At 42.4% G+C, this 27,593-nt stretch overlaps 1 protein-coding gene across 3 annotated transcripts in view; it reads left to right on the top strand.

Annotated features, from left to right (window-relative positions):
• Window positions 1-27,593, top strand: part of STIM2 (stromal interaction molecule 2) — an 84,000-nt gene that overhangs the window by 36,982 nt on the left and 19,425 nt on the right. For 2 of the 3 annotated variants that reach the window (XM_081332634.1, XM_081332636.1), the window contains exon 2: window positions 12,234-12,364. The exons of the other annotated variant lie outside the window; for it this stretch is intronic. In XM_081332634.1, coding sequence (XP_081188760.1) covers window positions 12,234-12,364 — 131 coding nt within the window. The remainder of the gene's footprint in view (window positions 1-12,233; window positions 12,365-27,593) is intronic. 3 annotated transcript variants of the gene reach the window in all.

Raw genomic sequence — 27,593 nt, forward strand, 5'->3', positions numbered from 1 at the left:
GAAGGCTACTGCTAAGCTTGTAAGCCGCCCTGAGTCTTCGGAGAAGGGCGGGATATAAATGGAATTAAAATAAATAAAAATAAAATAAATCAATTTCAACTTCTCGTGGGGAAAAAAATCTCGCAAAGTTGGATTTGATTGATTGAACTTTTTAGTCCCACCCAGTCTGCCATTACAGCCACGCCCACCCAATGGGCCACACCCACCCAATTGGCCACACCCACCCGGCACCCGACGATACATAAGTGGGTTTTGGGTTGCAGTTTGGGCACTCGGTCTCTAAAAGTTTCGCCATCACTGTACTATTGTATTGATTTACTAGTTTCACTGTCGAGTACCAGAGCAAATCCAGGATAATAGCTTACAAGTTAGGACAAACTCTTATAAGTATTAAACCCTTTAATAAATTACTATGAGCAAAAACTATCAGAATAGGCGTTTCTTCCCATTCTCTTCTTGCTTTCACTTTTATTCTATCCCCTGTCACCCGCTCCTTCTCACATGTCTTTAAATCCATTCCGTTCTCCTTACATTCTTAAATTTTTCACCAGCAGCACAACCCTGCAGATTTTTTTTCAACATTTCTGAAACTCCCCAAAGTACCATTTCGGTCATCTTCTTAATCACTTTCTGTTTCTTCTATCTATAATTAACGTGTCTCTTCATTGTCTGACCACCAATTTTCAGTCTGCCTCTCCATTCTTCTTCTTTAAAGATTATTTATTTATTTATTTATTTATTATTTATTTATTTATTTATTTATTTATTTATTTATTTATTTATTCATTCATTCATTCATTCATTCATTCATTCATTCATTCATTCATTCATTCATTCGGTTTATACACTGCCCTACTCCCAAAGGACTCAGTGCGGTTTACAAGGCAAAATTTAAAAACAATACAATATAAAATTAAAATTAAATTAAATTAAGTCTAGCCCCCCAAAATTAAAATCACAATTTAAAAACATTAAACCCCTCAGTCCAGACCAGATAGCTCAAAGAGCCAGGTTTTTAGGTCCCGGCGAAATGAACGAAGGTCGGGGGCAGTCCAGAGTTCCGTTGGCAGTTGATTCCATAGGGCAGGCGCGCCCACAGAGAAGGCCCTCCCCCTGGGGATCGCCCGTCGGCAATCCTTAACCGGTGGTATCCTGAGGAGGCCCTCCCTGTGGGAGCGCACAGGACGATGGGAAATTGACGCTGGCAGCAGGTGCTCCCTTAGATAATCCAGGCCCATGCCATTTAGGGCTTTATAGGTCATCACCAGCACCTTGAATCTCACCCGGAGGGCAACTGGAAGCCAATGCAGCTCGTGGAGAAGGGGTGTTACATGGGAGTATCGGGAGACTCCCATCACAACTCGCGCGGCTGCATTCTGCACCAGCTGAAGCCTCCAAGTGGTCCTCAGGGGCAGCCCCATGTAGAGAGCATTGCAGTAGTCTAGCCGGTAGGTCACGAGCGCATGGGTGACTGTGCGTAGGGCATCTCGGTCCAGATAGGGCCGTAACTGGTGCACCAGGCGAACCTGGGCAAAAGCCCCCCTGGCTACGGCTCCTATATGATCTTCCAAACTGAGCCGTGAATCCAGGAGGACACCCAAGTTGCGGGCCCTATCAACAGGGGGTAACACCTCATCCCCATAGTTAACGATGGAAAAGATTGGTTAGTCTGAGATGCCGGTATGCACAGCCACTCAGTCTTGGCAGGATTGAGACGAAGCCTGTTTCTCCCCATCCAAACCCGGACCGCCTCCAGGCAATGGGACATCACGTCGAGGGCATCACTGGGTTGGTTCGGGGTGGAAAGAAAAAGCTGGGTATCATCAGCATACTGATGATACCCCACCCCGAAACCACGAATGAGCTCACCCAGCGGCTTCATATAGATGTTGAACAAGAGGGGAGAGAGGACCGACCCCTGAGGAACTCCACAAACGAGAGGCCTCGGGGCGGACCTCTGCCCTCCTGTCAACACCGACTGCGAGCGGCCCATGAGGTAGGAGGAGAACCACTGTAAAACAGTGGCCCCCACTCCCAACCCCCTGAGACGCCGCATGTTTCCTGAAGAATAAGCTAATACAGTGATGGCAAACCTTTTAGAGAATGAGTGCCCAAACTGCAACCCAAAACCCACTTACGTATTGTCGGGTGCTGGGTGGGTGTGGCCCATTGGGTTGGTGTGGCCCATTGGGTGGGTGTGGCTGCGACGGTAACGGCAGACTGGGTGGGATTAAAAAGTTCAATCAATTCCAAATTTGCGAGATCTTTTTTTTCCCCCGCGAGAAGTTGAAATTGATTGATTGATTGAACCTTTTTTTTTGCACATGGCGGTGGAGGCCTAAAGCAAAAAGGTTTTATAAAACCCAGCTGAAGGCATAGGACTGGGGCAATGGCGCGAGTGCCCACAGAGAGGGCTCTGCGTGCCACAGGTTTGCCACCATGGAGCTAATAGGATGGATTACCAGTCGTTTTGGGCGGTCATGATGTTGGAAATTTTTCTTTCATCTCTCCTTACTTTGTGTCAAGTGCCAGGGAAATTAGGAAATTCAGGCAGTTTAAATGAGTTATAAAGATTTATTGCAAGCTTAGCTCTCTATGAGAATCTGACCAACTAGCAGTCAAGGGAAATGAGCGGGAGATAAGAAAGACATTCAAGATTGGCTGGACTTAGAGGGCATGCTGGGACTTGTGACTTATGACACATTTGACCCCTCCCTCGGGCTCAGCCTGGTCATCTTCTATACTTTGTCCTTGGGTTTTAGAATCTAAGATTTGTTTTCATGAAATTTAGTAGATCCTGTGGTTTCTTTCACACAATTAGCCCAGCACTCTGTGCAAATTCTATGTTTGGGGAACCGATAAGCTTGCACCGGGAAGTAAAAATCTCATCACTATTCTTTTTTGGCAAACAGCCCCTTAAAAGTGATGCTGCCCATGATCCAAGAGATAATAAAATAATTTTGCCACTCTAAACCATTTGGTATCATCAGCAAACATGGCCATGTCTGCTCAGCCCTAACTCGGCACGAATCCCAATGAGAGTTGATCATTGATTCTCACCCTTCATATTTCTTTTTTATATACAGTTAATCGATGAAATTATCTATCCTCTTTTTTCTGTAGTAGCTGAATTCATATGGGGTTTGTGGAGGATGGTTTTTTTAAAAAAAAATTCAAGTGTGCAATGCCTTATTTGATAAAATCCTCCAAACTGTGTAAGAGAAGAACAGGCAGAGCTAGGAAGTGGTGGAGTTAAGCATGTCATTAGCTTAGAATCGTTACATTGACATAAACGACCCAAGTCCAATCTCTCTTGAATTGCGTTGATCCTTATCTGGTGCCAATTTCAGATTGAAGTTTAATTGACCAGATTCTTGTGTCAAGGCATGAGCATGAACTGCAACATAGCACATGGTCCTAATCCTTTCGACCTGACAGGTAAGCTAGTCAAGATCTTGCCTTTGCAGAAGAAATGTTGATTGCTTCTCATCAAGGCTCTTCTGGTATATTCGCCTCATTTCCTTGGAATAAGTATCAAGATCATGGGAAACATGGTCCTCTGTAACATGATGTGTTTTGTCAAACAAATGTTGGATTTAGGGCAATTATGGAGCTGGGACTTAATGCTGATTCACCTTGTAGCTTCCTTCCTTCCTTTAGATAAGAAACTGAACACATTAAAATGGTATTGTTGTGAATTCCCCCACTTTCTTGTAATTTGTAGGATTTTTTTTTACTGTTAGTTACACCTGAAAAACAAATAGAATTCTAGTGATAGCAGATGGCTGTAGTTGGTGCAGTAGAAACACTAGTAGTTAAGTGATTGCACTAAATCTCAGTCAAAATAAATTTAGATAGGGGCAGAATTTGTACCTGGTTAGGCTGTCTGCTCCTTATTTCTCACAAAATGGTTGGCCTCTGTTTTTCAATCTGGTTACTGTTATCCTTCCTCTTGACACATTCAGGAACTCGATCTGGGAAGAGTATCAAGTGTTTTCCGGGGAACTGACACTGTTTTCCCTTCCCTTCTCTTCAAAAGAACTTCATAAAGAGTAAATGGAGATTTTTTTTCCCCAGTACCTAATTAGAAATGAACTGTTTTAAATGAAAACTGGGCAAATTACAATAGTCCTCATGAAATGATGCACAGTTTAACTTCATGCCTCAACCTGTGTAGTGTACTTGCTGTCGTGTGTACTTGTTAACAAGGATAAGGCTGGAGAATTTCCCCATTCCTCCAGTTTTTAAAAGTGAAGATAAAGCTAGGCATTAGATTTTAGGCAGAATGTTTTCTTCATTTCTCCATATTTGTAGGTTGTTTCGCCCCCACCTCTCCCTTACCGTGCCTTTTGCATGCTGCCTTCCAAGTCGTTTATAATGTAAACTTATCAGCTGCCCCTTTATACTTTACTTTGTGGATATTTTTATTGCTTTGATGTCTTTTAAATTATTTTAGAATTTTAGAATTGTAAGCCACCCAGAGTCACTTGGGCAAGTTGGCTGGCTAGACAAATCGAACAAACAAATTCCCCAAAATTAAAATACAATGTTCCTGATAATTACAGATAAGCTTAATGAAAGCAAACATTGGTTTCTGAGTAACAGCACTTTGAATGGCATCCAAAAACATAATGGATTTTCTGTGTGTGTGTGTGTGTGTGTGTGTGTGTGTGTGTGTGTGTGTGTGTGTGTGTGTGTTTATAAACATATATGGGAAAGGACTTCTATAATTCTTGGAGGTCTTCTAGTTCAACCCCCTGCTCAGGCAGGAAACCCTATACCATTCCAGACAAATGGCTGTCCGGTCTGTTCTTAAAAACTTCCAGTGTTGGAGCAGTCACCACTTCTGGAGGCAGGTTGTTCCACTAGTTAATTGTTCTAACTGTCAGGAAGTTTCTCCTTAGTCCTAGGTTGCTTCTCTCCTTGATTAGTTTCCATCCGTTGCTTCTTGTCCTGCCTTCAGGTGCTTTGGAGAACAGCTTGACTCCCTCTTCTTTGTGGCAGCCCCTGAGATATTGGAACACTGCTATCATGTCCCCCCTCGTCCTTCTCTTCATTAAATTACACATACCCAATTCCAGCAACCTCCAGTCCCCTGATCATCTTTGTTGCTCTTCTCTGCACTCTTTCGAGAGCCTCAACATCTTTTTTTACATCCTGTGATCAAAACTGGATGCAGTATTCCAATTTGAGGATATATGGTTAAAATGCCGGAGAACCTAGAAGGTGAACCTTTGAGCTATGGACTAATTAGTGGGTGAATGTCTATGGAAGTTGTTGGAAGTCCAGTCCAAAGCTGGTGAATGTTTTAAAATCAGACAAGCACTTTGAGTTCAGCGTGGAAGTAAATAAATTAGTAACAAAACAATAAAAATGAAATAATTAAAAAAAACCCATGTGTTCATGTTTGTAGTTTCCTCATCAAGTAAGATTTAGGAGACGATGAAGTTTTGCAAGATATTAAACAGTAGTTAAGGGACGCGGTGGCTCAGTGGGTTAGGATGCTGAGCTTGTCGATCAGAAGGTCGGCAGTTTGGCGGGTCGAATCCCGAGTGCCGCGTAACAGAGTGAGCGCCTGTTACTCATCCCAGCTTCTGCCAACCTAGCAGTTCGAAAGCACGTAAAAATGCAAGTAGAAAAATAGGGACCACTACGGTGGGAAGGTAACGGCGTTCCGTGCGCCTTTGGTGTCTAGTCATGCCGGCCACATGACCATGGAGACGTCCTCAGACAAGCGCTGGCTCTTCGGCTTTGAAACGGAGATGAGCACCGGCCCCTAGAGTCGGAAACGACTAGCACGCATGTGCGGGGGAAACTTTACCTTTAAACAGTAGTTTGGTCTCGACTGCAATGCCTCCATGTTGTCTTTCTTGAAGAGGTAGACTAACTGGCACATCCAAAAATTATTGTACCTTCATATAGTATAATTTTTAGATGGAGCTTTAAATTTCTTTTTCAAATCCATCTCTGGATCTAAAGTAGAAAGCAATTTGTGTCATTTTGATAGCTAATGAACAAAAGTTAGCTAACCCCTGAGGCATCTTGGAATCTTGGTCCTCAAGAAAGCAGCGAAATCTGAGTCCCTGGCCTGAACCTTTTGAGTGACTCTCTTTGAAAGGTAGAGCGGAAAAAAAAGTGATACTGAATCCACGTGTTGCATAAGGGTTTTTTTATTTTTAAATCTGCCCTCTAAAATCACAGACAGGATGTTGATACCCTGTGCTGCTAAAACATCCTGCACTATTTAGAAATAGAAAATGAATCAGGGGTTCCCGAAAGGCGTGTGATTATATGGAATAATGAATGTAAATCGATTCATTTTTGATACAATTCGCCCGATAACTTTTGCTCGAGGGCTAAGTTTGCTGGTTCATAAAAGCAGTGCTTTTTTTTTGTAAAAGAAAAAGGTGCCGGAACTCAACACATGTCATACAACCCGCTTTGCCTACCCTACAAGGTTCCATTCAAAAAAGGTGCCGGAACTCCGTTCTGAGCATTCTGTGACAAAAAAAAGCCCTGCATAAAAGTGATCTTCATCTGCAATTTACACTGACCAAAACAAAACAACAACAACAAAAAAAAAAAACAAAGTGGGAAGAGGGAGGTTTCTTAGTACAAAGCGTAACTTCATTCAAAATTAAAAACAATGTGTGATTGTGGTTAGGAGAGCATTATTTATTTTATTTTTTTAATTTTAATTCCATTTATATCCCGCCCTTCTCCGAAGACTCAGGGCGGCTTACAAGCTTAGCAGTAGCCTTCATTCTATGTCTATGCCTGCTTGTTAGGGCTTTCACACACACCCCAAGCGGCATTATTACAAAGTCAGCTTAATTGCCCCCAACAATCTGGGTCCTCATTTTACTTACCTCGGAAGGATGGAAGGCTGAGTCAACCTTGAGCCTGGTGGGACTCGAACCTGCACTAATTGCAGGCAGCTGGTGTTGCTTAAGGAGGCATTAGCCCACTGCTCCACCAAGGCTACATTAGACGTTTCTCATGTCTTGTAAATAGAATAGAATAGAATAACAGAGTTGGAAGGGACCTTGGAGGTCTTCTAGTCCAGCCCCCTGCTGAGGCAGGAAACCTTGTACCGTTTCAGACCAATGGCTGTCCAGTCTCTTCTTAAAAACTTCCAGTGTTGGAGCATTCACAGCTTCTGCGAATTGTTCTAAGTGTCAGGAAGTTTCTCCTTAGTTCTAGGTTGCTTCTCTCTTTGGTTAGTTTCCATCTGTCGCTTCTTGTCCTGCCTTCGGGCGCTTTGGAGAACAGCTTGACTCCCTCTTCTTTGGGGCAACCCCTGAGATATCGGAACACTGCTATCATGTCCCCCCCTCGTCCTTCTCTTCATTAAACTGGACATATTCCAGCAACCATTCCTTATATGTTTTAGCCTCCAGTCCCCTAAACATCTTTGTTGCTCTTCTCTGCACTCTTTTTTATTTTATTCTCCAGTCCCCTGAATGAAGGATTTGATGAATGATGAATGATTTTTAGAAAAAGGAAAATGGATCCGATTCCAAGCAGTTCTGTCATCTCCTGCTCCTCATGTGAAACAGGTATCCTAACACCTCTGCCTCTTTGTTGATTTGCATCTTCCCCCATCCCCCCCCACAAGCCAAACATATATTATTATCTATATATCTTCATTTGAAATTTCTAATAATTAGTTTACGTGATGGGTTTTCCTTTGAAACGATACAGATGACACAGGAGCCAGATGCTGACATTATGGAATAGCTTATTTGATCTGTATTGTGCTCTCTTTTTAAAAAAAGATGTTAAAACTATTTTGATAGGCATTTGAGCATTAAAGGTGCAGTTGAACTATCTTTTAATTTGGGGATATTTTTATTGTTGGCTCCGGTTCTTAGTTTATAGACGATGGTTTTATTTAGCCATAGACGGCGGTTTTGTTTTCCTATTCAATATATTATACTGTTGTCAATCATTTGGAGTCTTTGCAGTACGGCTAATATTCAAAAGTTTATACTAGTAAATATCTATCTTAAAGGATCTTGCTGTGTGCTGCTTGAAAGATTCTGTATTTTGTTTTCCTGAATTAGAAATAAAAAAAAATGAAGATTTTTTTCCCCTAAAGCAATAAATTGTATATCCAGAATGTGCCAGTATAGTTGGTGGGATTTGGGCAAGAGAAATGTTGGTTCTCTAGATCAGACATGTCAAACACAAGGCCCGGGGGCCAGATCCGGCCCGCGAAGTGGTTTCATGTGGCCCGCGAAGCCATCCTGGAAACAGTGAGGGAACGGCCCCCACTGCCTTGGCCCTGGCCCACAGACCCTCCTTCTGCCAGAGACCCTCAGATCTGCCCCACTCCTGCCCAGGCCCCCATAGGCACCCTTGATGCGAACGATGTAAAGCTGGCCACGCCCACCCAGTAGGCCATACGCACTCTAGCCACGCCCACCCAGTAGGCCACGCCCACCCTGGCCATACCCACCCGGCCCCCTGAGGGCAACCGCCATGCTGATGCGGCCCTCAATGAAATTGAGTTTGACACCCCTGCTTTAGATAAATCGCCTCGGCTAACTTGCAAATACAGGTAGTCCTATATTTGGGGCCAAAGTTTATGTTGCTCGGTGAAGCATTTGTTAAGTGAGCTTTGCCCCATTTTGTGACCTTTCTTGCCACAGTTAACAACTATCGATCATTACAGTTGTTAAGTTAGTAACACAGCTGCTAAGAGAATCTGGCTTCCCCATTGAGTTTGCTTTGTTAGAAAGTTAGAAAGGGGGGGAAAATCACGTAACCGGGACAGTACAACCGTCGTAAATACGATCAGTTGCCAAGTATCTGAATTTTGATCATGCGGTTGGTTAAGGGGATGCTACAATGTTCGGAAGTGTGAACAATGGTCGCAAGTCACTTTTCCCAGTGCCGTTGTAAGTTTGAAAGGTCACTAAATGAACTGTTATAAGTCGAGGACTAGTGTTGATAAGATTGGAACACAATATTCCATCTCTAACGATGGGGGGTGAGGTGTTACCCCCCGTTGATAGGGCTCGCAACTTGGGCGTCCTCCTGGATTCGCAGCTCACTTTTGAAGACCATATAGGAGCTGTGACCAGGGGGGCCTTTGCCCAGGTTTGCCTGGTGTGCCAGTTGCGACCCTACCTGGACCGAGATGCCCTACGCACAGTCACTCATGCGCTCGTGACCTCCCGTTTAGACTACTGCAACGCTCTCTACATGGGGCTGCCCTTGAGGACCACCCGGTGGCTTCAACTGGTGCAGAATGCGGCCGCGCGAGTCGCGATGGGGGTCTCCCGATACTCCCATGTAACACCTCTACTCCGCGAGCTGCATTGGCTTCCAGTTGCCCTCCGGGTGAGATTCAAGGTGCTGGTGATGACCTATAAAGCCCTAAATGGCAAGGGTCCAGGATACTTGAGGGAACACCTGCTGCCAGCATCAAGTTCCCTTCGTCCAGTGCGCTCCCACAGGGAGGGTCTCCTCTGGGTGCCGCCGGTTAAAGACTGCCGGCGGGTAACACCCAGGGGTAGGGCCTTCTCAGTGGGGGCGCCTGCCCTGTGGAACCAGCTGCCTGCGGAGCTTAGGACTGCCCCCACCCTCCGTTCTTTCCGCCAGGACCTGAAGACCTGGCTCTTCGAGCTCTCTGGCCCAGGCTGAGAATATTTTTAATTTTAATTTTAACTGGGTTTTAATTTTCTCAGGGTTCTATTTATTCTCTTTTAATTTGTTTTAACGTTTGTATTGACTGTTTTTAAATGCCCTGTAAACCGCCCTGAGTCCTTCGGGAAAGGGCGGTATATAAATCTAAATAAAATAAATAAATAAATAAATAAATAAATAAAATAGGCTTTGGTTGTGCTGGTAGCAAGCTGCCCCCCCCAAAGGGAACATGTTATTGGTGAATGGATGTGAATTGAATATTCAACTGAACGATCAGCTCCAAAAGAAGGACATTTAGGTGGCTGGGTCATTTGGGGAGAATTGAAAAATGCAGGTCAATTGATACGAAACAAATCTCTGAAGGAAAAGTCAATGGGTTGAGAGGAAGGGGAAGAGCAAGAACGTTGCAATGAAGGCATTTCATGAAATTGTCAAAAGAGAAAGCAATACATGTACAAAGGCTAAGAGGCACTCCGTGAATCAGGGCACGAATGTGGCAAAATCAAAAAAATCGTTTGCAGTGCCAGAAAGGCATCAAGAAGTATAGCGAACAGTGACGATGTACTGTAAATTTCCTTTTCCTTTTGTTTTCCTTCCTTCCCCCCCCCACCACATCCTCTTTGTTTTACATGTCTTCGTTCTGTATAGTTATCAAATTCATCTCTACCTGCTGGTGACCACAAGGACTGTCTGGCTTACATAGAACATAAATAATAATAATAATAATAATAATAATAATAATAATAATAATAATAATAATAATAATAATAATAATAATAATAATAATAATAATAATAATAATAATAAGTTGGAAGGGACCTTGGAGGTCATCCAGTCCAACCCCCTGCTAAGGCAGGAAACCCTATACCATTTCAGACAAATGGCTGTCCAGTCTCTTCTTAAAAACTTCCAGTGTTGGAGCATTCCCAGCTTCTGGAGGCAGGTTGTTCCACTGATTAATTGTTCTAACTGTCAGGAAATTTCTCCTTAGTTCTAGGTTGCTTCTCTCCTTGGTTAGTTTCCATCCGTTGCTTCTTGTCCTGCTTTCAGGTGCTTTGGAGAATAGCTTGACTCCCTCTTCTTTGGGGCAGCCCCTGAGATATTGGAACACTGCTATCATGTCCCCCCTCACCCTTCTCTTCATTAAACTACACATACCCAATTCCAGCAACCGTTCCCTATATGTTTTAGCCTCCAGTCCCCCAATCATCTTTGTTGCTCTTCTCTGCACTCTTTCTAGAGTCTCGACATCTTTTTTACATCGTGGTGACCAAAACTGGATGCCGTATTCCAGGTAGAAACATTTTAAGACACCAACATTTAAAACTACACACAATATACTTGCTACTTCTGTCTTTATGTTCTTTGTATAATATTGCTTACGGTGAAAAGAAATGGCATGGAGGGTGTGTTTGTGTGTATATGTGTGTGTGTGTGTGTAATGTGTATATCTATATATAATGTATACACACATACACATATATATAGTGTGTATATATATATATATATATATATATATATATATATATATATATATATATATATATATATATATATAGTGTGTGTGTGTATATATGTATGTATGTATATGTGTGTGTATGTACAGTGTATATATATATATATATATATATATATATATGTGTGTGTGTGTGTGTGTGTGTGTGTGTGTGTATTTGAGAATTCTGTTTATCTGTTGAGTATGCTAATACAAATAGAAGGGGCAGGGTAGAGAAAACTTGCAAATAAGTGATTTTTTGTGTGTGATGTTGATAATAAAGTTTGGGTCAAATGTTGGCAAAGGAGGAGAATGGAGTTAAAAAGTTGGGGGATTTGAGGAGCTACAATTTTGAGGAGAAAATTTGGGAAGACTGAAAGACCGAAATGAGGAAGAATGGGAATGGCGGCATTTGTGATTATATGAAGAAGCAAGCAGAGTAGAAAAATTTAAAAAAGCAGCGTCTAGCTTTTATCATTTGTCCCTTCTTTTAGGATGAAAAGAAGGGTTGAGTGATACCTCTTCCACCAGACCTAGAACTTAAGCAGGCTTCTGATGAAATATATTACCCAGGAGTAAAATCAGTGGTGGGACCTGTTTCACCAAGTCTCAGTGGAGTACAGGAAAGAGTATGAATCTTGACTTGGCTTGACATGGATTTGAATTAACCTCAAAATCCCCCCCCCCCCTAGTTTTTAACATGATACGGAATGAGAAACAAGGCAGCGGATAGAATAAAATCGAAAGACTCAGCCAGGGCAACTCACAAACGTTACCGCGTATATGGATACTGGAAGGGATGTGTTGCAACTGAATATTTGAATTTTAAAATGACCCTTTTCTGAACTTTCAAGATAGAATGAGAGTCTTTCCTGTCCCGTTTTGACACCGTTTCGGTTGGGAGTCAGGCATTAAAAATACTTGTGTTAGGCCTGGGATAGCCAAACTGACATAATAGACTATTAAAATTAGGTGTGCGGAGTGCCTCTGTAACAGTGTTTTGCTTCCATCACTTCAGCTTGAAAGTGTAAAAGAATTAAGAATTGTTTGTGTGTGTCTCTGTGTGTGTTTTTTTCTCTTTTAGATTTTTGCCATTTACTGAGCCCGCCCTGTTTTACGGAGGAAGATAAATACAGCCTGGAAGCTCTCTGTACAATTCATAAACAGATGGATGATGACAAAGATGGCGGCATTGAAGTAGAGGAAAGTGATGAGGTTGGTACGGACATATGTTAGTTTTAGTGTTACGTGTTCCCATGTAAATGTACAGCTGTGCTATTTCACATCATCCTGGCAGATGAATTAGAAGAAAGAAAAAAAACCCCACACACCCTTCACTTGGCGTTTTGGCGCATTCCCCAAGAATGCAGATGACAGATTTAAGATAAACCTTGAAATTAATTTGGATAGCAGCACATAGATATTTCTGCTAAAAGTGTAGCTTTGTATACCGAAAGACAAACGGTGTATGCAGTCGGAATCCAAATTGTCAAGTAAAACCAGCCACGATTTTATTTTCTGTACATGTACAGGAACGGGGGGGGGGGGAGAAGCAAGGCTGTGGTACATGGGATTTTTTATGCTATTCTGCAGCATTTACTGTTCTTAGCAGATCTGCCTCTTCAGTAGCGGAGAAGGACTGTATCAATCAACACTGATTAAATCGGGGACCCCCAAACGTTTTTCATGCTTCGTGTGTTACGTGTATTTTCTCTTTCCTTGGTGTTTCTGCCGCCAGCTTTTTAAAACTCCTGTTGAAACAAGTGGCTTAACATGAAAGCTATTTTTCTTCAACACTGGTTCAGTTTAGTGAAGGATGGGAAAAGTTTAAAAAGGGGCAAGACGGAAAAACGGATAGTCTGACTCATCTTTTGGTGCTCTTAAATGGGGCATTGTTACCAAACATGATTAGCAGCCTAGTTCGAATAACAACTCCGATTTTTCTCCTTCTGCCTGTCTTCCTCGTCTGTCATACACCATTAATAATAATAATAATAATAATAATAATAATAATAATAATAATAATAATAATAATAATAAAATAATTAATACAGTAAAATGTAGACCGCACCAAGATAGGAGCAGGACACAGACATGTGGGAAAACGCGTGTTTTGGTTTGTGGCCCTCTCACGCAGAATTTTAAGAATTCCTTTTTTAGATGTCCTCACCGAATGAGTGTCATCAGGTTGGGTGAAGTGATCCTGGACTATGAAGAGCTTCCTAAGGGATAATAATCAGCCTTTTGAATTGGATCCTGCAGTTGTGCGGCCACTGTTCTCTCAGGCTTCGTCTCAATCCCGCCAAGACTGAGTGGCTGTGCATATCGGCATCTCGGGTCAACCAGACTATTCCATCTCTAACGATGGGGGGTGAGGTGTTACCCCCCGTTGATAGGGCTCGCAACTTGGGCGTCCTCCTGGATTCACGACTCAATTTTGAAGACCATATAGGAGCCGTGACCAGGGGGGCTTTTGCCCAGGTTCGCCTGGTGCGCCAGTTGCGACCCTATCTGGACCGGGATGCCCTACGCACAGTCACTCATGCGCTCGTGACCTCCCGTTTAGACTACTGCAACGCTCTCTACATGGGGCTGCCCTTGAGGACCACTCGGAGGCTTCAGCTGGTGCAGAATGCGGCCGCGCGAGTTGTGATGGGGGTTTCCCGATACTCCCATGTAACACCTCTACTCCGCGAGCTGCATTGGCTTCCGGTTGCCCTCCGGGTGAGATTCAAGGTGCTTGGGTCCGGGATATCTGAGGGAACACCTGCTGCCGGCATCAAGTTCCCTTCGTCCAGTGCGCTCCCACAGGGAGGGTCTTCTCAGGGTGCCGCCGGTAAGAGATTGCCGGCGGGTAACACCCAGGGATAGGGCCTTCTCAGTGGGGGCGCCTGCCCTTTGGAACCAGCTGCCAGTGGAGCTGAGGACTGCCCCCGACCTCCGTTCATTCCGCCGGGGCCTGAAGACCTGGCTCTTCGAGCTCTTTGGCCCAGGCTGAGGATTAATTTTATTTTAACTGGGGTTTTATTTATTTATGCAGGGACAAATATAATTTTTTTAAATTTGTTTCTAACTTTTGTATTTTGGTTTTTTAATTACCCTGTAAACCGCCCTGAGTCCTTCGGGAAAGGGCGGTATATAAATGTAATAAAATAAAATAAATAAATAAATAAAATAAATAGCATCTTGCACATTGCAAAAGTCCAGACCTGTGGTGGAAAAGCTACTTGCTATTTCCACATCAGAAGATCCTGCTATATTTGTCCCAACTGACAAACTTGTCACTTGGTGGTTACCTGCCGTAAAGTGTTCTCCTTGGTTGCTTCTCTTTTCTGAAGGACTTTTCCTGCTTAAATGTGTGAAGTACCTATTGTTACATCCATCTCCCCTGCGCTAACCTTCTCTGTAGGTAAATATTATTCATTGCCTTTTTTTTCCTTCCTGTTTTTCATATGCACATGTTCATAGGTATATATTTTTTCTTTTACTGTAGTTTCTCAATCTATTTTAACAGCATTTTTATTTGTAAACTATCTTGAGAGCTTGCAGCGATGATAATGATGATTAATTAAATTCACATGTTGCCCAACTCCTAGCAACTCTGGTCTGTTGTAGATTGCAAGGAATTTAGATATATATCGACGGGCCTGTGATCCTCTCGTCTTTTCTCTTTCTGTATCACCTGCTACCGTAGTATTGTTTTAAGAATTACGCAAAGGAAAAGAAAAGTATGTTCTTCGGGTTTTTTTTAGTGCGGGACGTACAGTTTTATGTTAGGAAGGAAATTCGGTCCGAAGAAATTAGCCCTTTTTCCAAAACCTGCTTCCTGTTCAGTTTATGCGTGCCTGAAACAATTAACCTTGTGTTCGGTGTTGATACAGGGAGTGACTGGCAAAACTCTTAATTACTTTTCAGTAGTCTTAGCCTATTCAGGGGAAAAAAAGGGGGGGGGGTTGTGACATTACAGAATATAGTGTCTCACTACAAAATACAGCTGTAATTTATTTCCAGAAGGAAGCGGCAGTCTTTACGTATCACTGCAATGACATAGAGTCCAGTGCCAAAATACATAACGCGTAGTAACCTTACGTTTTTTTTAGCTAACAGACACATTTGCAATACGAGGGTGCTCCTAGCTTTGTATCAGAGTGATTCAGCTGAATTTAGAGAAAGGGAGAACAGCCTGTTCTTGAAAAAGTTCTTCTTCTTCTTCTTCTTCTTCTTCTTCTTCTTCTTCTTCTTCTTCTTCTTCTTCTTCTTCTTCTTCTTCTTCTTCTTCTTCTTCTTCCTTCTCCTTCTCCTTCTCCTTCTCCTTCTCCTCCTCCTCCCTCTTTCCCTTCTCCTCCTCCTCCTCCTCCTCCTCCTCCTCCTCCTCCTCCTCCTCCTCCTCCTCTTCTTCTTCTTCTTCTTCTTCTTCTTCTTCTTCTTCTTCTTCTTCTTCTTCTTCTTCTTCTTCTTCTTCTTCTTCTTCTTCTTCTTCTTCTTCTTCTTCTTCTTCTTCTTCTTCTTCTTCTCCTTCTCCTTCTCCTTCTCCTTCTCCTCCTCCTCCCTCTTCCCCTTTCCCTCTTCTTCTTCTTCTTCTTCTTCTTCTTCTTCTTCTTCTTCTTCTTCTTCTTCTTCTTCTTCTTCTTCTTCTTCTTCTTCTTCTTCTTCTTCTTCTTCTTCTTCTTCTTCTTCTTCTTCTTCTTCTTCTTCTTCTTCTTCTCCGCCTCCTCCTTCTCCTTCTCCTCCTCCTCCTCCCTCCTCCTCCTCCTTCTTCTTCTTCATGATAACTAGGACGCTTCCAGCTTTTACTGGAGTGGATTGAATGGAAGGAAGAACAATCAATTGGTAGCTAATCTGAGGAGAGCAATTGTTGTAGGAACAGCTGGGCAGGTTAGCTAGCCTCTGGGAGGGTTTGCAGCATCCTGGAATTATGGACCGTCCCCTTCTGTCTGAGAGTAAAGCACGTTGATGATCTGAATTAGAAATGTATTAATGGAGGAGAAAAGGGACGCGGTGGCTCAGTGGGTTAGGACGCTGAGCTTGTCGATCAGAAGTTTATCTTGCCTTCTAGTCCTTTGGAAACTAAGATGACCCACTCCTCTTTGTGGCAGCCCCTCAAATATTGAAACACCGCTATTATGTCACCCATAATCCTTCCTTTCGCTAGAGTAGACGTACCCAACTCCTGCAAACATTCTTCATATATTTTAGCCTTCAGCCTCCCCCCCCAAATCATCTTTGTTGCTCTTCTCTGCACTCTTTCCAAAGTCTCAACGTCTCTTTTTATACCGTGGCGACCAAAATTGGATGCAGTATTCCAAGTGTGGTCTTAACCAAGGCATTGTAAAGCGGTATTAACACTTCACGTGACCTCGATTCTATCTCTCTAATTCAACGGGATGGAAAAGCAAGCAGCGAATTCACAAGTTAGAAATGCATATCCAAGATGAGACTTGACCACTGCAATCAACCATTGTGTATATTTTTTTTTCAAAACAAAAATCTTGCTGGCCTTTCTCCTTGGTTGTCCAAATATCAGCCCTTGAGGTATAAAATCCTGATTTATGTCTTGGGTCCTGTTTTCATTTCCGGCTTGATTTTTTCCCCCCTCCCCCTCCCTCTGTCTGTGTGATCTTCTGAACTTTCAGTCTTGGACAATTTACTTAACTCACCGTATGGCCTTTCTGCTACCTGATTGCAAGGCTCTGCTAATGGCATTCAACCTTGGCCAGGGCAGCAAGTGAATTCTATATTTAGTAACCTGAAGTGAAGATTATTAGAGAAAGTGGGGATGATGGACTTTCCTTTTTGGATTTTTCAGCTCCTGCTTTGCCCAAAACCTTTGTCTTTCAAAGTTCTTTTGCTGTAGCTTCCAATGCTCCCTTTTATCCAGTTGCCTCCGGTAGCCTACGGTTAACCTCCAGCATGCTAAACTTAGAGATGATGGAGGAAGGCTGCAGATGATATGAATGTTGCATAGGCTACTGAGTGCCTTTTCCTCACCGAAGACAGCAGACTCTGTGAAATGAAGAAGGAGGTGTCAATTGCTCAGCTGCTTCTGCTCCTCTGCACTCTGGGTCAGCTTGCGTTACACACAAGAAGAGCATCAAGACTTATGCCCATCTCCTCAATACGAGGAAAACGCTCTGGGCTAAATCCGATTTGAAATGGTGGTGAGAATCATTTCATTACCCTAGCTGGAGATTTGTGGCGGTTGCAGATGTGTAGATAGAAGGGTTTGGATTATTTAGAATTTCAAGGGCTTCTCGTGACTGCTTTAAAGGCCTATGTCTTTGGAGATTCCTATTGCCCCAGACTGACCCAGTGTGCAACTTAGGGATCTGCATGGAACCCATGAGTCCACCTTGAAGAGCAGGGGGCATTTGTGGCTAGAAGAGTGCTTGCTTTATTATTATTATTATTATTATTATTATTATTATTATTATTATTATTATTATTATTATTATTATTATTATTATTATTTATTATTATTATTATTATTATTATTATTATTATTATTATTATTATTATTATTAAACTTTTATTCATAAAACATGAAACTCTGTCAACTGAACACTCAAATTGACTGGTACTAATGGTTGACACAGGTTGCTGCCAGCATCCTAGGTATCAACCAGGTATCTCCTTAAAATGCAAGATGTTCCAAGTAGCGCAGTTTTTTGTAGCTTTGCTGGAGTTATTGCAGGAAGCTACCATTTCTTGATGTATTTTGCAAAGTTTTTGGACATAGTTCCCAGTGCCCTGATGACAGTGGGTATCACTGTTACATGTTTCATCCATCATCATCATCATCATCATCATCATCATCTCCTCCTCCTCCTCCTCCTCATTATTATTATTATTATTATTATTATTATTATTATTATTATTATTATTATTATTATTATTTCCCTAGTTATGGAGTTATGGCCATTCCCAGATCAGGGCCCTCTAGTTCACTGTCATTCATGCCTAGTCACCTCCAGATTGGACGGGTGTAATGCACTCCACATGGGACTATCCTTGAAGAGCATCCAAAAACTTTACCTGGTGCAAAATAACGGTGGCCCTTGAATTACAATCGTTTATTTAGTGACTGCTCAAAGTTAACAACAGCCCTGCAAAAAAAGCCACTTACGGCCGTTTTTACGACTGTTGCAGCATCCCCATGGTCACATGATCAAAATTCGGAGCCTTGGCAACTGGTTCAGTTTTTTTTCCTGTTGTTAGTTGGAGACGTTTCACTGCTCATCCAAGCAGCCTCGTCGGGTCAGAGATGAGGTCAGGAGGCATCATTGCTAGGCCAGAACCTCATGCTTTTCCTGCCCTGTTGCCTCCGCTTCAACTCCCACCACCTGCTTATCTCCCCCTCAACTCTGCCCTCTGAGCCATTTTCCAACCCACCGCCTACCCCTGCCACCCCTTACTGCCCCCAGTTGAGCTTGGCCATCTTCTTCCTTCCATTGTTGATAAGACGTGCCTGGCGAAGGCCACGCAAAGGGCCAGCAGCATACTTGCCAGCTGTGGGAGAAAGAAAGTGAGAAATGTTAGCTGGGATGTGTGTGTGTGTGTGTGTGTGTGTGTGTGTCGGGTAGGGGGCGAAGTGGGGCAGCCAAAAGAGCAGAGATGGAGAAGATAGGCAAGTTTTTTTAAAAAATCCCATTTATATCCCGCCCTTCTCCGAAGACTCAGGGCGGCTTACAATTTAAGCACAAACCAATGTGCTTAGCAATAGCCTTCATTCTATGTATATGCCTGCTTATTAGGGCTTTCGCCCCCCCCAAGCGGCATTATTACAAAGTCAGCTTATTGCCCCCCAACAATCTGGGTCCTCATTTTACCTACCTTGGGAGGATGGAAGGCTGAGTCAACCTTGAGCCTGGTGGGACTCGAACCTGCACTAATTGCAGGCAGCTGGTGTTACTTAAGGAGGCATTAGCCCACTGCTCCACCAAGGCTCCTTGGTGGCGAAAGCTGAAACGCACCTGTAGACATAAGTGTGAGCAGGCTTGCAAGTGCATGGATTTTGATCACAGGGGCTCTTCAAAGACTGGCTGTAACCGCAATTAGCAGAGTGCCGTCACTCTGCTAAACACCTTATTCCCACAGCACTGTCTTATGCCTAAATATATTTACCCATATAGTAGGGCTGTATTGCTGTTACCCTTCTCATCGTCTCATCTTCTCATCTTTCCTACTAGCCTCTACTACTGATATCTTTTGATTTTTCTACTTGTTTGTATCTTATGATTAAATAATTGTATCTTATGATTTATGATCTATGACCTATCACATCGTTGTTTGTATGTACACTGAGAGCTGATGCACTGGAGACAAATTCCTTGTGTGTACAATCACACTTGGCGAATAAAGAATATTCCTATTCCTATTCCTTATTCCTATTCCTATTCCATTCCTAATTCTTGTTCCTAATTCCTATTCCTATCCTATCCTATCCTATCCTATTCCATTCCTAATCCTTATTCCTAATTCCTATTCCATTCCTATCCCTATTCCATTCCTAATTCCTATTCCTAATTCCTATTCCTATTCCTATTCCTATCCTATCCTATCCTATTCCATTTCTAATTCTTATTCCTAATTCTTATTCCTAATTCCTATTCCTAATTCCTATTCCTATTCCATTCCTAATTCTTGTTCCTAATTCCTATTCCTAATTCCTATTCCTATTCCTATCCTATTCCATTCCTAATTCTTATTCCTAATTCCTATTCCTAATTCCTATTCCTAATTCCTATTCCTAATTCTTATTCCTAATTCTTATTCCTAATTCCTATTCCTAATTCCTATTCCTATTCCATTCCTAATTCTTGTTCCTAATTCCTATTCCTAATTCCTATTCCTATTCCTATCCTATTCCATTCCTAATTCTTATTCCTAATTCCTATTCCTAATTCCTATTCCTAATTCCTATTCCTAATTCCTATTCCTAATTCCTATTCCTAATTCCTATTCCTATTCCATTCCTAATTCTTGTTCCTAATTCCTATTCCCAATTCCTATTCCTATTCCTATCCTATCCTATTCCATTCCTAATTCTTATTCCTAATTCCTATTCCTATTCTATCCTATCCTATCCTATTCCATTCCTAATTCTTATTCCTAATTCCTATTCCTATTCCATTCCTATTCCTAATTCCTAATTCCTAGTTCATAATTCCTATTCTATTCCTAATTCCTATTCCTAATTCCTATTCCTATTCCCATTCCCATTCCCATTCCTATTAGTTTAGCACCATTGTAAGTTTGAACCGTCACTGGAAAATGGTCATTAAACAAATGTAATGCAGTTTGAACAGCAGGAAAGCAGAATGCTCCAAGAAGTTCATGCTGATTGATCGCCATCTTTCTTCACACCTACCGTCTTACCGGAGCAAGAAATTAGCCCAAAGTGGTAAATGTCAAACTGAACAGAACATATTTTATTTGCACATCATTGAAAATGGTGCCCAGCTTGAACCAGATGCAAGTGGCATTCTCAGCAATGTGATTTGCAAAGGACTGTGTGGGAGTGTGTTGAAAGTTCTGTTTTATTACCCATGATTGCCCACTACTGAAAATTACTCTGAGAGGTGTGTTACTTTGCAGCGTTGGCGGAAAAGTACACATCCTTTGCAGCTGCGACTGGCGTACGCAATGATCCAAAAAAATAAAAATAAAAATCCTGGCCTGTATTGATCGGTGCGATTTGATCCAAGGCCTTTTCCCTTTCCCATTTAATGCTTCTTTTCCCAATGTTGACTCAAAGGAACGGCAGCAACCTGGTTGTGTACATATAACATGTGTTATAGCATGTTACTGATTGACCAATTTGCCCTCTCAGGAACTTGCTTTTCACAATAAATGATAACAAGTGTATAATGTTTCGGGCTCATTCGTTGAATTGGGTTCTCGGTCTAATTTTAGACAGAGCGTCCTTGTGTGGGGAAGTCGCCACATTGTCAGTATACAGAAACATTGAAAATTCACTTTTAATATTGAGCATCAGGATTCTCAAAACGTTTCAGCACTGCTATATATATATATATATATATATTTTTAAGACCGTGCAGTCACCATGAGAAAGCCAGGTGCTGATGTGTGTAGTATGTATACACTCACACTAAAGCAGTTTTCCCAGCTGGAATGAAAAGTCCTGTCTGTTTCTGGTAAACGAATGGATTTATGCAGATTAAATTAAAATTAAAATTAAATTTATTGAATTTATATACCGCCCTTTCCCGAAGGACTCAGGGTATAATTTTAAAACATTAATACAAAAATTAAGACCAATTTTAAAAAGATTAAGCTAAGTCCCTGCAACATGTAAAACCCCAGTTAAAACCCCAATTAAAATTCAGCCTGAGCCGGAAAGCTCGAAGAGCCAGGTCTTCAGGTCTCGGCAGAATGATCGAAGGTCGGGGGCAGCTGGTTCCAGAGGGCAGGCGCCCCCACAGAGAAGGCCCTGCTCCTGGGTGTCATCCGCCGGCATTCTTTGACCGGCGGCACCCTGAGAAGACCCTCCCTGTGGGAGCGCACAGGACGAAGGGAGCTTGATGCCGGCAGCAGGTGTTCCCTCAAATATCCTGGACCCAAGCCATATAGGGCTTTATAGGTCATCACCAGCACCTTGAATCTCACCCGGAGGGCAACTGGAAGCCAATGCAGTTCGCGGAGTAGAGGTGTTACATGGGAGTAACGGGAAACTCCCATCACAACTCGGGCGGCTGCATTTTGTACCAGTTGAAGCCTCCGAGTGGTCCTCAAGGTCAGCCCCATGTAGAGAGCGTTGCAGTAGTCTAAACGGGAGGTCACGAGCGCATGGGTGACTGGGCGTAGGGCACAGATACACATATTCACATATTTTAATGGCTCGTAAGTGCAAACAGTTGAGAGAAAATGCATTCAAGCTTGATTTCGGTTGTTGAGTGATGTACCACACTTTTTTCCCCCCTCTGTTTTCTGCAGGATTGTTTTAAATTCAGGGTTGGCTCTCTTTTTGGTAGACGAGAGTGTGCCTCTATCTGGAGGGCTTTAACACTTCATATTTTCAAGTGACAGTGAATCTCTAAAGGTGAAGGTAAAGGTTCCCCCGCACATGCGTGCTAGTCATTTCCGACTCTAGGGGCCGGTGCTCATCTCCGTTTCAAAGCTGAAGAGCCAGCGTTTGTATAAAGAAGTGTATTATTCTTACAAGTTGCTAAGCACAAATAAAAGAGCCTGTTCGTTGTCCTATTGAGAAGGTTGTCTCTTTCCTTATAAATCTACCCTTGCTTTGGAAGACCAATTGATGGCGACCAAGAGAAAGACATTTTTAAGCCCAGCATACCATCTGTGGTAGAACTGGATGAAGAGAATTTTATTTATCTAGATATTAACTTTCTAGATTGTGTTAACGTAGCTTTTAAGTCCTTTCCTCTGTTTGTTCATGTTTTCTTCTCTAATTTCCTTTCACTATGCTTTACATTATGGTAAGGCCCAGTGGACATTTAAACTACAGCATGAAAAGTCACAAGAAACAGTTTGAAATAAAATCTGCAGTAATTTAAGGATGAAAACATAAAAGGCATGCTGGTAGAAATTGCAGAATTGGTTTATTGACTTCTTATCTTCAGTGACTTCCTCTGAACCACAGTTGACCTTTTTTTTCCCCCCAGGCTGAAAAACATAGAATGAATCAGATAACGTGACATAAAATGTCAGCTACAGCCAGGGGTGTCCAGTTTTGGCAACTTTTAAAATTTGTGAACTTCAACTCGGAGAACTGCCCAGCCAGCATGGCTGACTGGCTGGGGAATTTTGGGAATTGGAAGTCCACAGGTCATAAGAGTTGTCGAAATCGGACAGCCCTGATTTACACATGTAGCTCTGTAAAACAAAATTATTCCTGCAGACCTTTGTTATAAAGCTCAAGGGGACTTAGTCTCGTCTAGATATTTTTTGATAGATTTAAGTATTTGAAATTGGGAAAAAATTAGCATAACATTCAATGATGTATAGTTGCTGTCACAGATACAGGAGAGCTGTATATTGCTAAGCACATTGATTTGTGCTTTAGATTGTAAGCAGCCCTGAGTCTTCGGAGAAGGGCGGGATATAAATGGGATTAAAATAAAATAAATAAATAAAATAAATTCTCTCTCCATTACACTGTAGTGCAGGGCTCTTCAAACGTGGCCCTTTTATGACTTGTGGACTTCAACTCCCAGAATTCCTCAGCCAGCCACGCGGGAGTATCTAGTTCTCAAGTGTTCTCAAATGTTTTTGAAAAAAATGAGAGCTTGTGATGATACATGTAGCCCTCGACCATCAATCATTCCTTTAATGACTCTTCCAAAATTACAACAGCACTGGGAAAAAAAGGTGACTTATGACTGTTTTTCACATTATGACCCTTGCAGCACGTGATCAAAATTCAGAGGCTCGGCAACTGACTCATATTTATGACGGTTGCTGTTGTGTACTGGGTTCTTTGTTGCAAGCAGGAGACGAGGCGAGAGAGTTCAGGCAGGAACACGCTTTACTGAATGCAGGAACTGAACTGGTAACCAAGGCTTCTACGCAGCTATTTATACTGCTGACCACTAGGCGGCAGCCAATAGGTTTGAAGGAGCCTGTTGCCGCCCTAGAGCTAACCAATGGTGGTCCTGGAGACTGCTTGTCTGAGGTGCCAGCGACCGTTACTCAACTCCCTGATTAAGCAATCTCCAACAGCAGTCAAAACACGTGGTACAGTTCAAGTAAAACGCCCAATAAATTACAGTTGCCGTGTCCCGGGATCGTGTGATCCCTTTTTGCAGACCTTCTGACAAAGAAAGTCAATGGGGAAGCCAGCTTCGCTTCGCCACCAAGTTACTAACTTAACAGTTGCTGTATTCCACTGAACAGTTGTGGCAAGAAAGGTCATAAAATGGGGCGAAACTCAATTTTACAATTCTCCTTGTTCTGGGCTTAGTTGTTGTAAGTTGAGGATTACCTGTACTATAAAATGAGGGGTAGGGTTGACTGCCTATTGGTATAGTAAGAAAAGGAGAGCAAAACACACTTCCTGTTGTTAAAAGATGGTTAGGGAAGATTTGTTATTGTTAATGTTTTGTTTTTGCAGACAATTTATATGGGGAAAATAGGAACACATCTTCTGCACCACCTTGTGCAAAATGAAATCTACCTCTACAGCTGGCAATTGCTGTAAACATTCAGCACATCATATTGGGAGTGTTGCGACTGTCACATTTTCTGAAGCGTGGCTTGTGTTGCTGATGGTTTCAGCAGCTCCTTTCTGTCTGTCTGTCCGCCTGCCTTAAGTTTGTAAGGGTGTTTGTGTTACGCAGGTGTGAAATGGAATACTGGGAGTATTCTCTTGAAATACCTATACCCCTGCAAAAAGAAAAAAAAATCAGATGATAAGCCCAATTGAAATTGGCAATCTGGCGGTTATTACAATTTACTCTTTGGAACACATTGGCCACAGCGTTGTAATTGCCACATACCTTTGCAAGTCTGCTCTTGTCCTTTTTAAAACTTCATTGCTGACTTTTACAAGAACGCTAGCTTTGTGGTGAGGACTCGTTCCAGAGATTCAGGTACAGAAATGGTAAAACAGCCACATCTCCCCCCGTCTTCTGGAGGCTTAGTGCTCTGTTGCAGGAAGACGGTTCCCCCCCCACTCTAATTGTTGTTGTTGTTAGCTGCGAAGTCGTGTCCGACCCATCGCGACCCCATGGACAACGTTCCTCCAGCCCTTCCTGTCCTCTACCATCTTCTGGAGTCCCTTTAAGCTCACGCCTACTGCTTCAGGGACTCCATCCAGCCACCTCATTCTCTGTCGTCCCCTTCTTCTCTTGCCCTCAACCTTTCCCAGCATTAGACTCTTCTCCAGTGAGTCCTTCCTTCTCATAAGGTGGCCAAAGTATTTGAGTTTCAACTTCAGGATCTGGCTTTCTAAAGAGCAGTCAGGGTTGATCTCCTCTAGGACTGACCGGTTTGATCGCCTTGAAGTCCAAGGGACTCGCAGGAGTCTTCTCCAGCACCAGAGTTCAAAGGCCTCAATTCTTTGGCGCTCGGCCTTTCTTATGGTCCAGCTTTCACTGCCATACATTGCAACTGGGAAGACCATACTCTACTCTAATTAATTACTCTAAATTGAGAGGAGCTGTTAGCGTCTCAGAAGCATCGGTTGAATGTTTGAAAATGAAAGAGCAGGCAGGAAATAAAGCTTGTTGCAGAGGTCGGATCCCTCTGAAGGGCGTCCTCTAGTTGAAAAGGAATGGTTGCTTGTGAATTTAGAGCCACAAGGAGTTGGACGGCATGTAAATTTATTTTATTATGGTTGGTCACGCAGCCAGGTGTTCCAGAGTGGATTTGGCATTTTTGTCCACCCACGGAGTCCTTCCCAAGGAGCTGGGATAGGCAGATGTTGTATAATAATATGTTTGAATTGTCTGAACTCCCAGAGCCATTTAGATTTTTCACTTTCTATTTATCCATTTTGTGGTCCCGCCAGTTCTGCTTCCAGGCAAGGGGCATTTTGTTTTTGCAGGTGTTCCAATGTGAGCCCTTTGTTTTGCTGTTATTTGGAGTCTGTCTGTGTGATCTTTTTTGCAGCAGATAATTGGGTGATCCACTGTTTGATCAGCTTCTTTTATTATTATAATTGTAAACATCCACAGTGTAGCTTTTGAATAGGTCTTTCTTTCTTTCTTTCTTTCTTTCTTTCTTTCTTTCTTTCTTTCTTTCTTTCTTTCTTTCTTTCTTTCTTTCCTTCCTTCCTTCCTTCCTTCCTTCCTTCCTTCCTTCCTTCCTTCCTTCCTTCCTTCCTTCTCTCTCTCTCTCTCTTTATTTTTCCTTCCTTCCTTCCTTCCTTCCTTCCTTCCTTCCTTCCTTCCTTCCTTCCTTCCTTCCTTCCTTCCTTCCTTCCTTCCTTCCTTCCTTCCTTCCTTCCCATTGATTTTAAAACTGTTGACTAATTTATCAGATCCAAATAATTCTGGCTAATAATTCTTTCTTTCTTTCTTTCTTTCTTTCTTTCTTTCTTTCTTTCTTTCTTTCTTTCTTTCTTTCTTTCTTTCTTTCTTTCTTTCTTTCTTTCTTTCTTTCTTTCTTTCTTTCTTTCTTTCTTTCTTTCTTTCTTTCTTTCTTCCTTCCTTCCTTCCTTCCTTCCTTCCTTCCTTCCTTCCTTCCCCCCCCCTCTCTCTCTCTCTCTTTTGCAATTTTGCTACCCTCAACTCCACCTCCAACCTCTATTCTCTTAATTTTGTCTGGTCCTTTCGTAAGGGGAAAAGTTGTATATGAAACAAGACAATTATTTTGACCAGGTGGAAGCAGTGGAGGTAAATGGAATGTCTTTTTTAAAGACACTTTATTAAAGTACATGGCATATGTACTTATTTGCCCATCTGAATTTTGATCACTGTGTTGCAACCATCAGAAGTGTGAAAAAGGGTCACAAGTCACTTTTTCCAGTGTCGTCGTAACTTTGAATGGTCACTAAATGAACTGTTGTAAGTCAAGGACTCCTGGTAGTTGCCTCAGCCAATATTCCAGTTAGTTTCTCTTCTATTTTTTTTTGTGTTACTCTTCACTATTGGCAATATATTTGTAGCATGTGGACCGAGAGAAAGATTGTCCAGTAGTGTCATATTTGAGAGAAATAAATGATATTAGGTAGTGATGTTGTCCATCCCTGCTTAGGGATTATTTCTATTTTTTTAAAAAAACTGTAATGACTATCCAATGGAGTGATTAAGAATAATGACTAGCTATGTAAAGAAATTTCTTATCTGAACCTGGAAGTGACTAATTTCAGCACCATTGGTTTGAGTTGTTACAAGGAGCCTTGGTGGAGCAGTGGGCTAATGCCTCCTTAAGTAACACCAGCTGCCTGCCATTAGTGCAGGTTCGCATCCCACCAGGCTCAAGGTTGACTCAGCCTTCCATCCTTCCGAGGCAGGTAAAATGAGGACCCAGATTGTTGGGGGCAATCAAGCTGACTTTGTAATAATGCCGCTTGGGGGGTGTATGAAAGCCCTAACAAGCAGGCATATACATAGAATGAAGGCTACTGCTAAGCTTGTAAGCCGCCCTGAGTCTTCGGAGAAGGGCGGGATATAAATGGAATTAAAATAAAATAAATAAAATAAATAAATAATAATAATGCCTCCTTAAGTAACACCAGCTGCCTGCAATTAGTGCAGGTTCGAGTCCCACCAGGCTCAAGGTTGACTCAGCCTTCCATCCTTCCGAGGTAGGTAAAATGAGGACCCGGATTGTTGGGGGCAATAAGCTGACTTTGTAATAATGCCGCTTGGGGGGGGGGCGAAAGCCCTAATAAGCAGGCATATACATAGAATGAAGGCTATTGCTAAGCACATTGGTTTGTGCTTAAATTGTAAGCCGCCCTGAGTCTTCGGAGAAGGGCGGGATATAAATGGGATTAAAATAAAATAAATAAATAAATAAA

This window comes from Vipera berus (genome assembly GCF_964194415.1).
Source record: "Vipera berus genome assembly, chromosome: 7".
NCBI classification, from domain to species: domain Eukaryota; kingdom Metazoa; phylum Chordata; class Lepidosauria; order Squamata; family Viperidae; genus Vipera; species Vipera berus.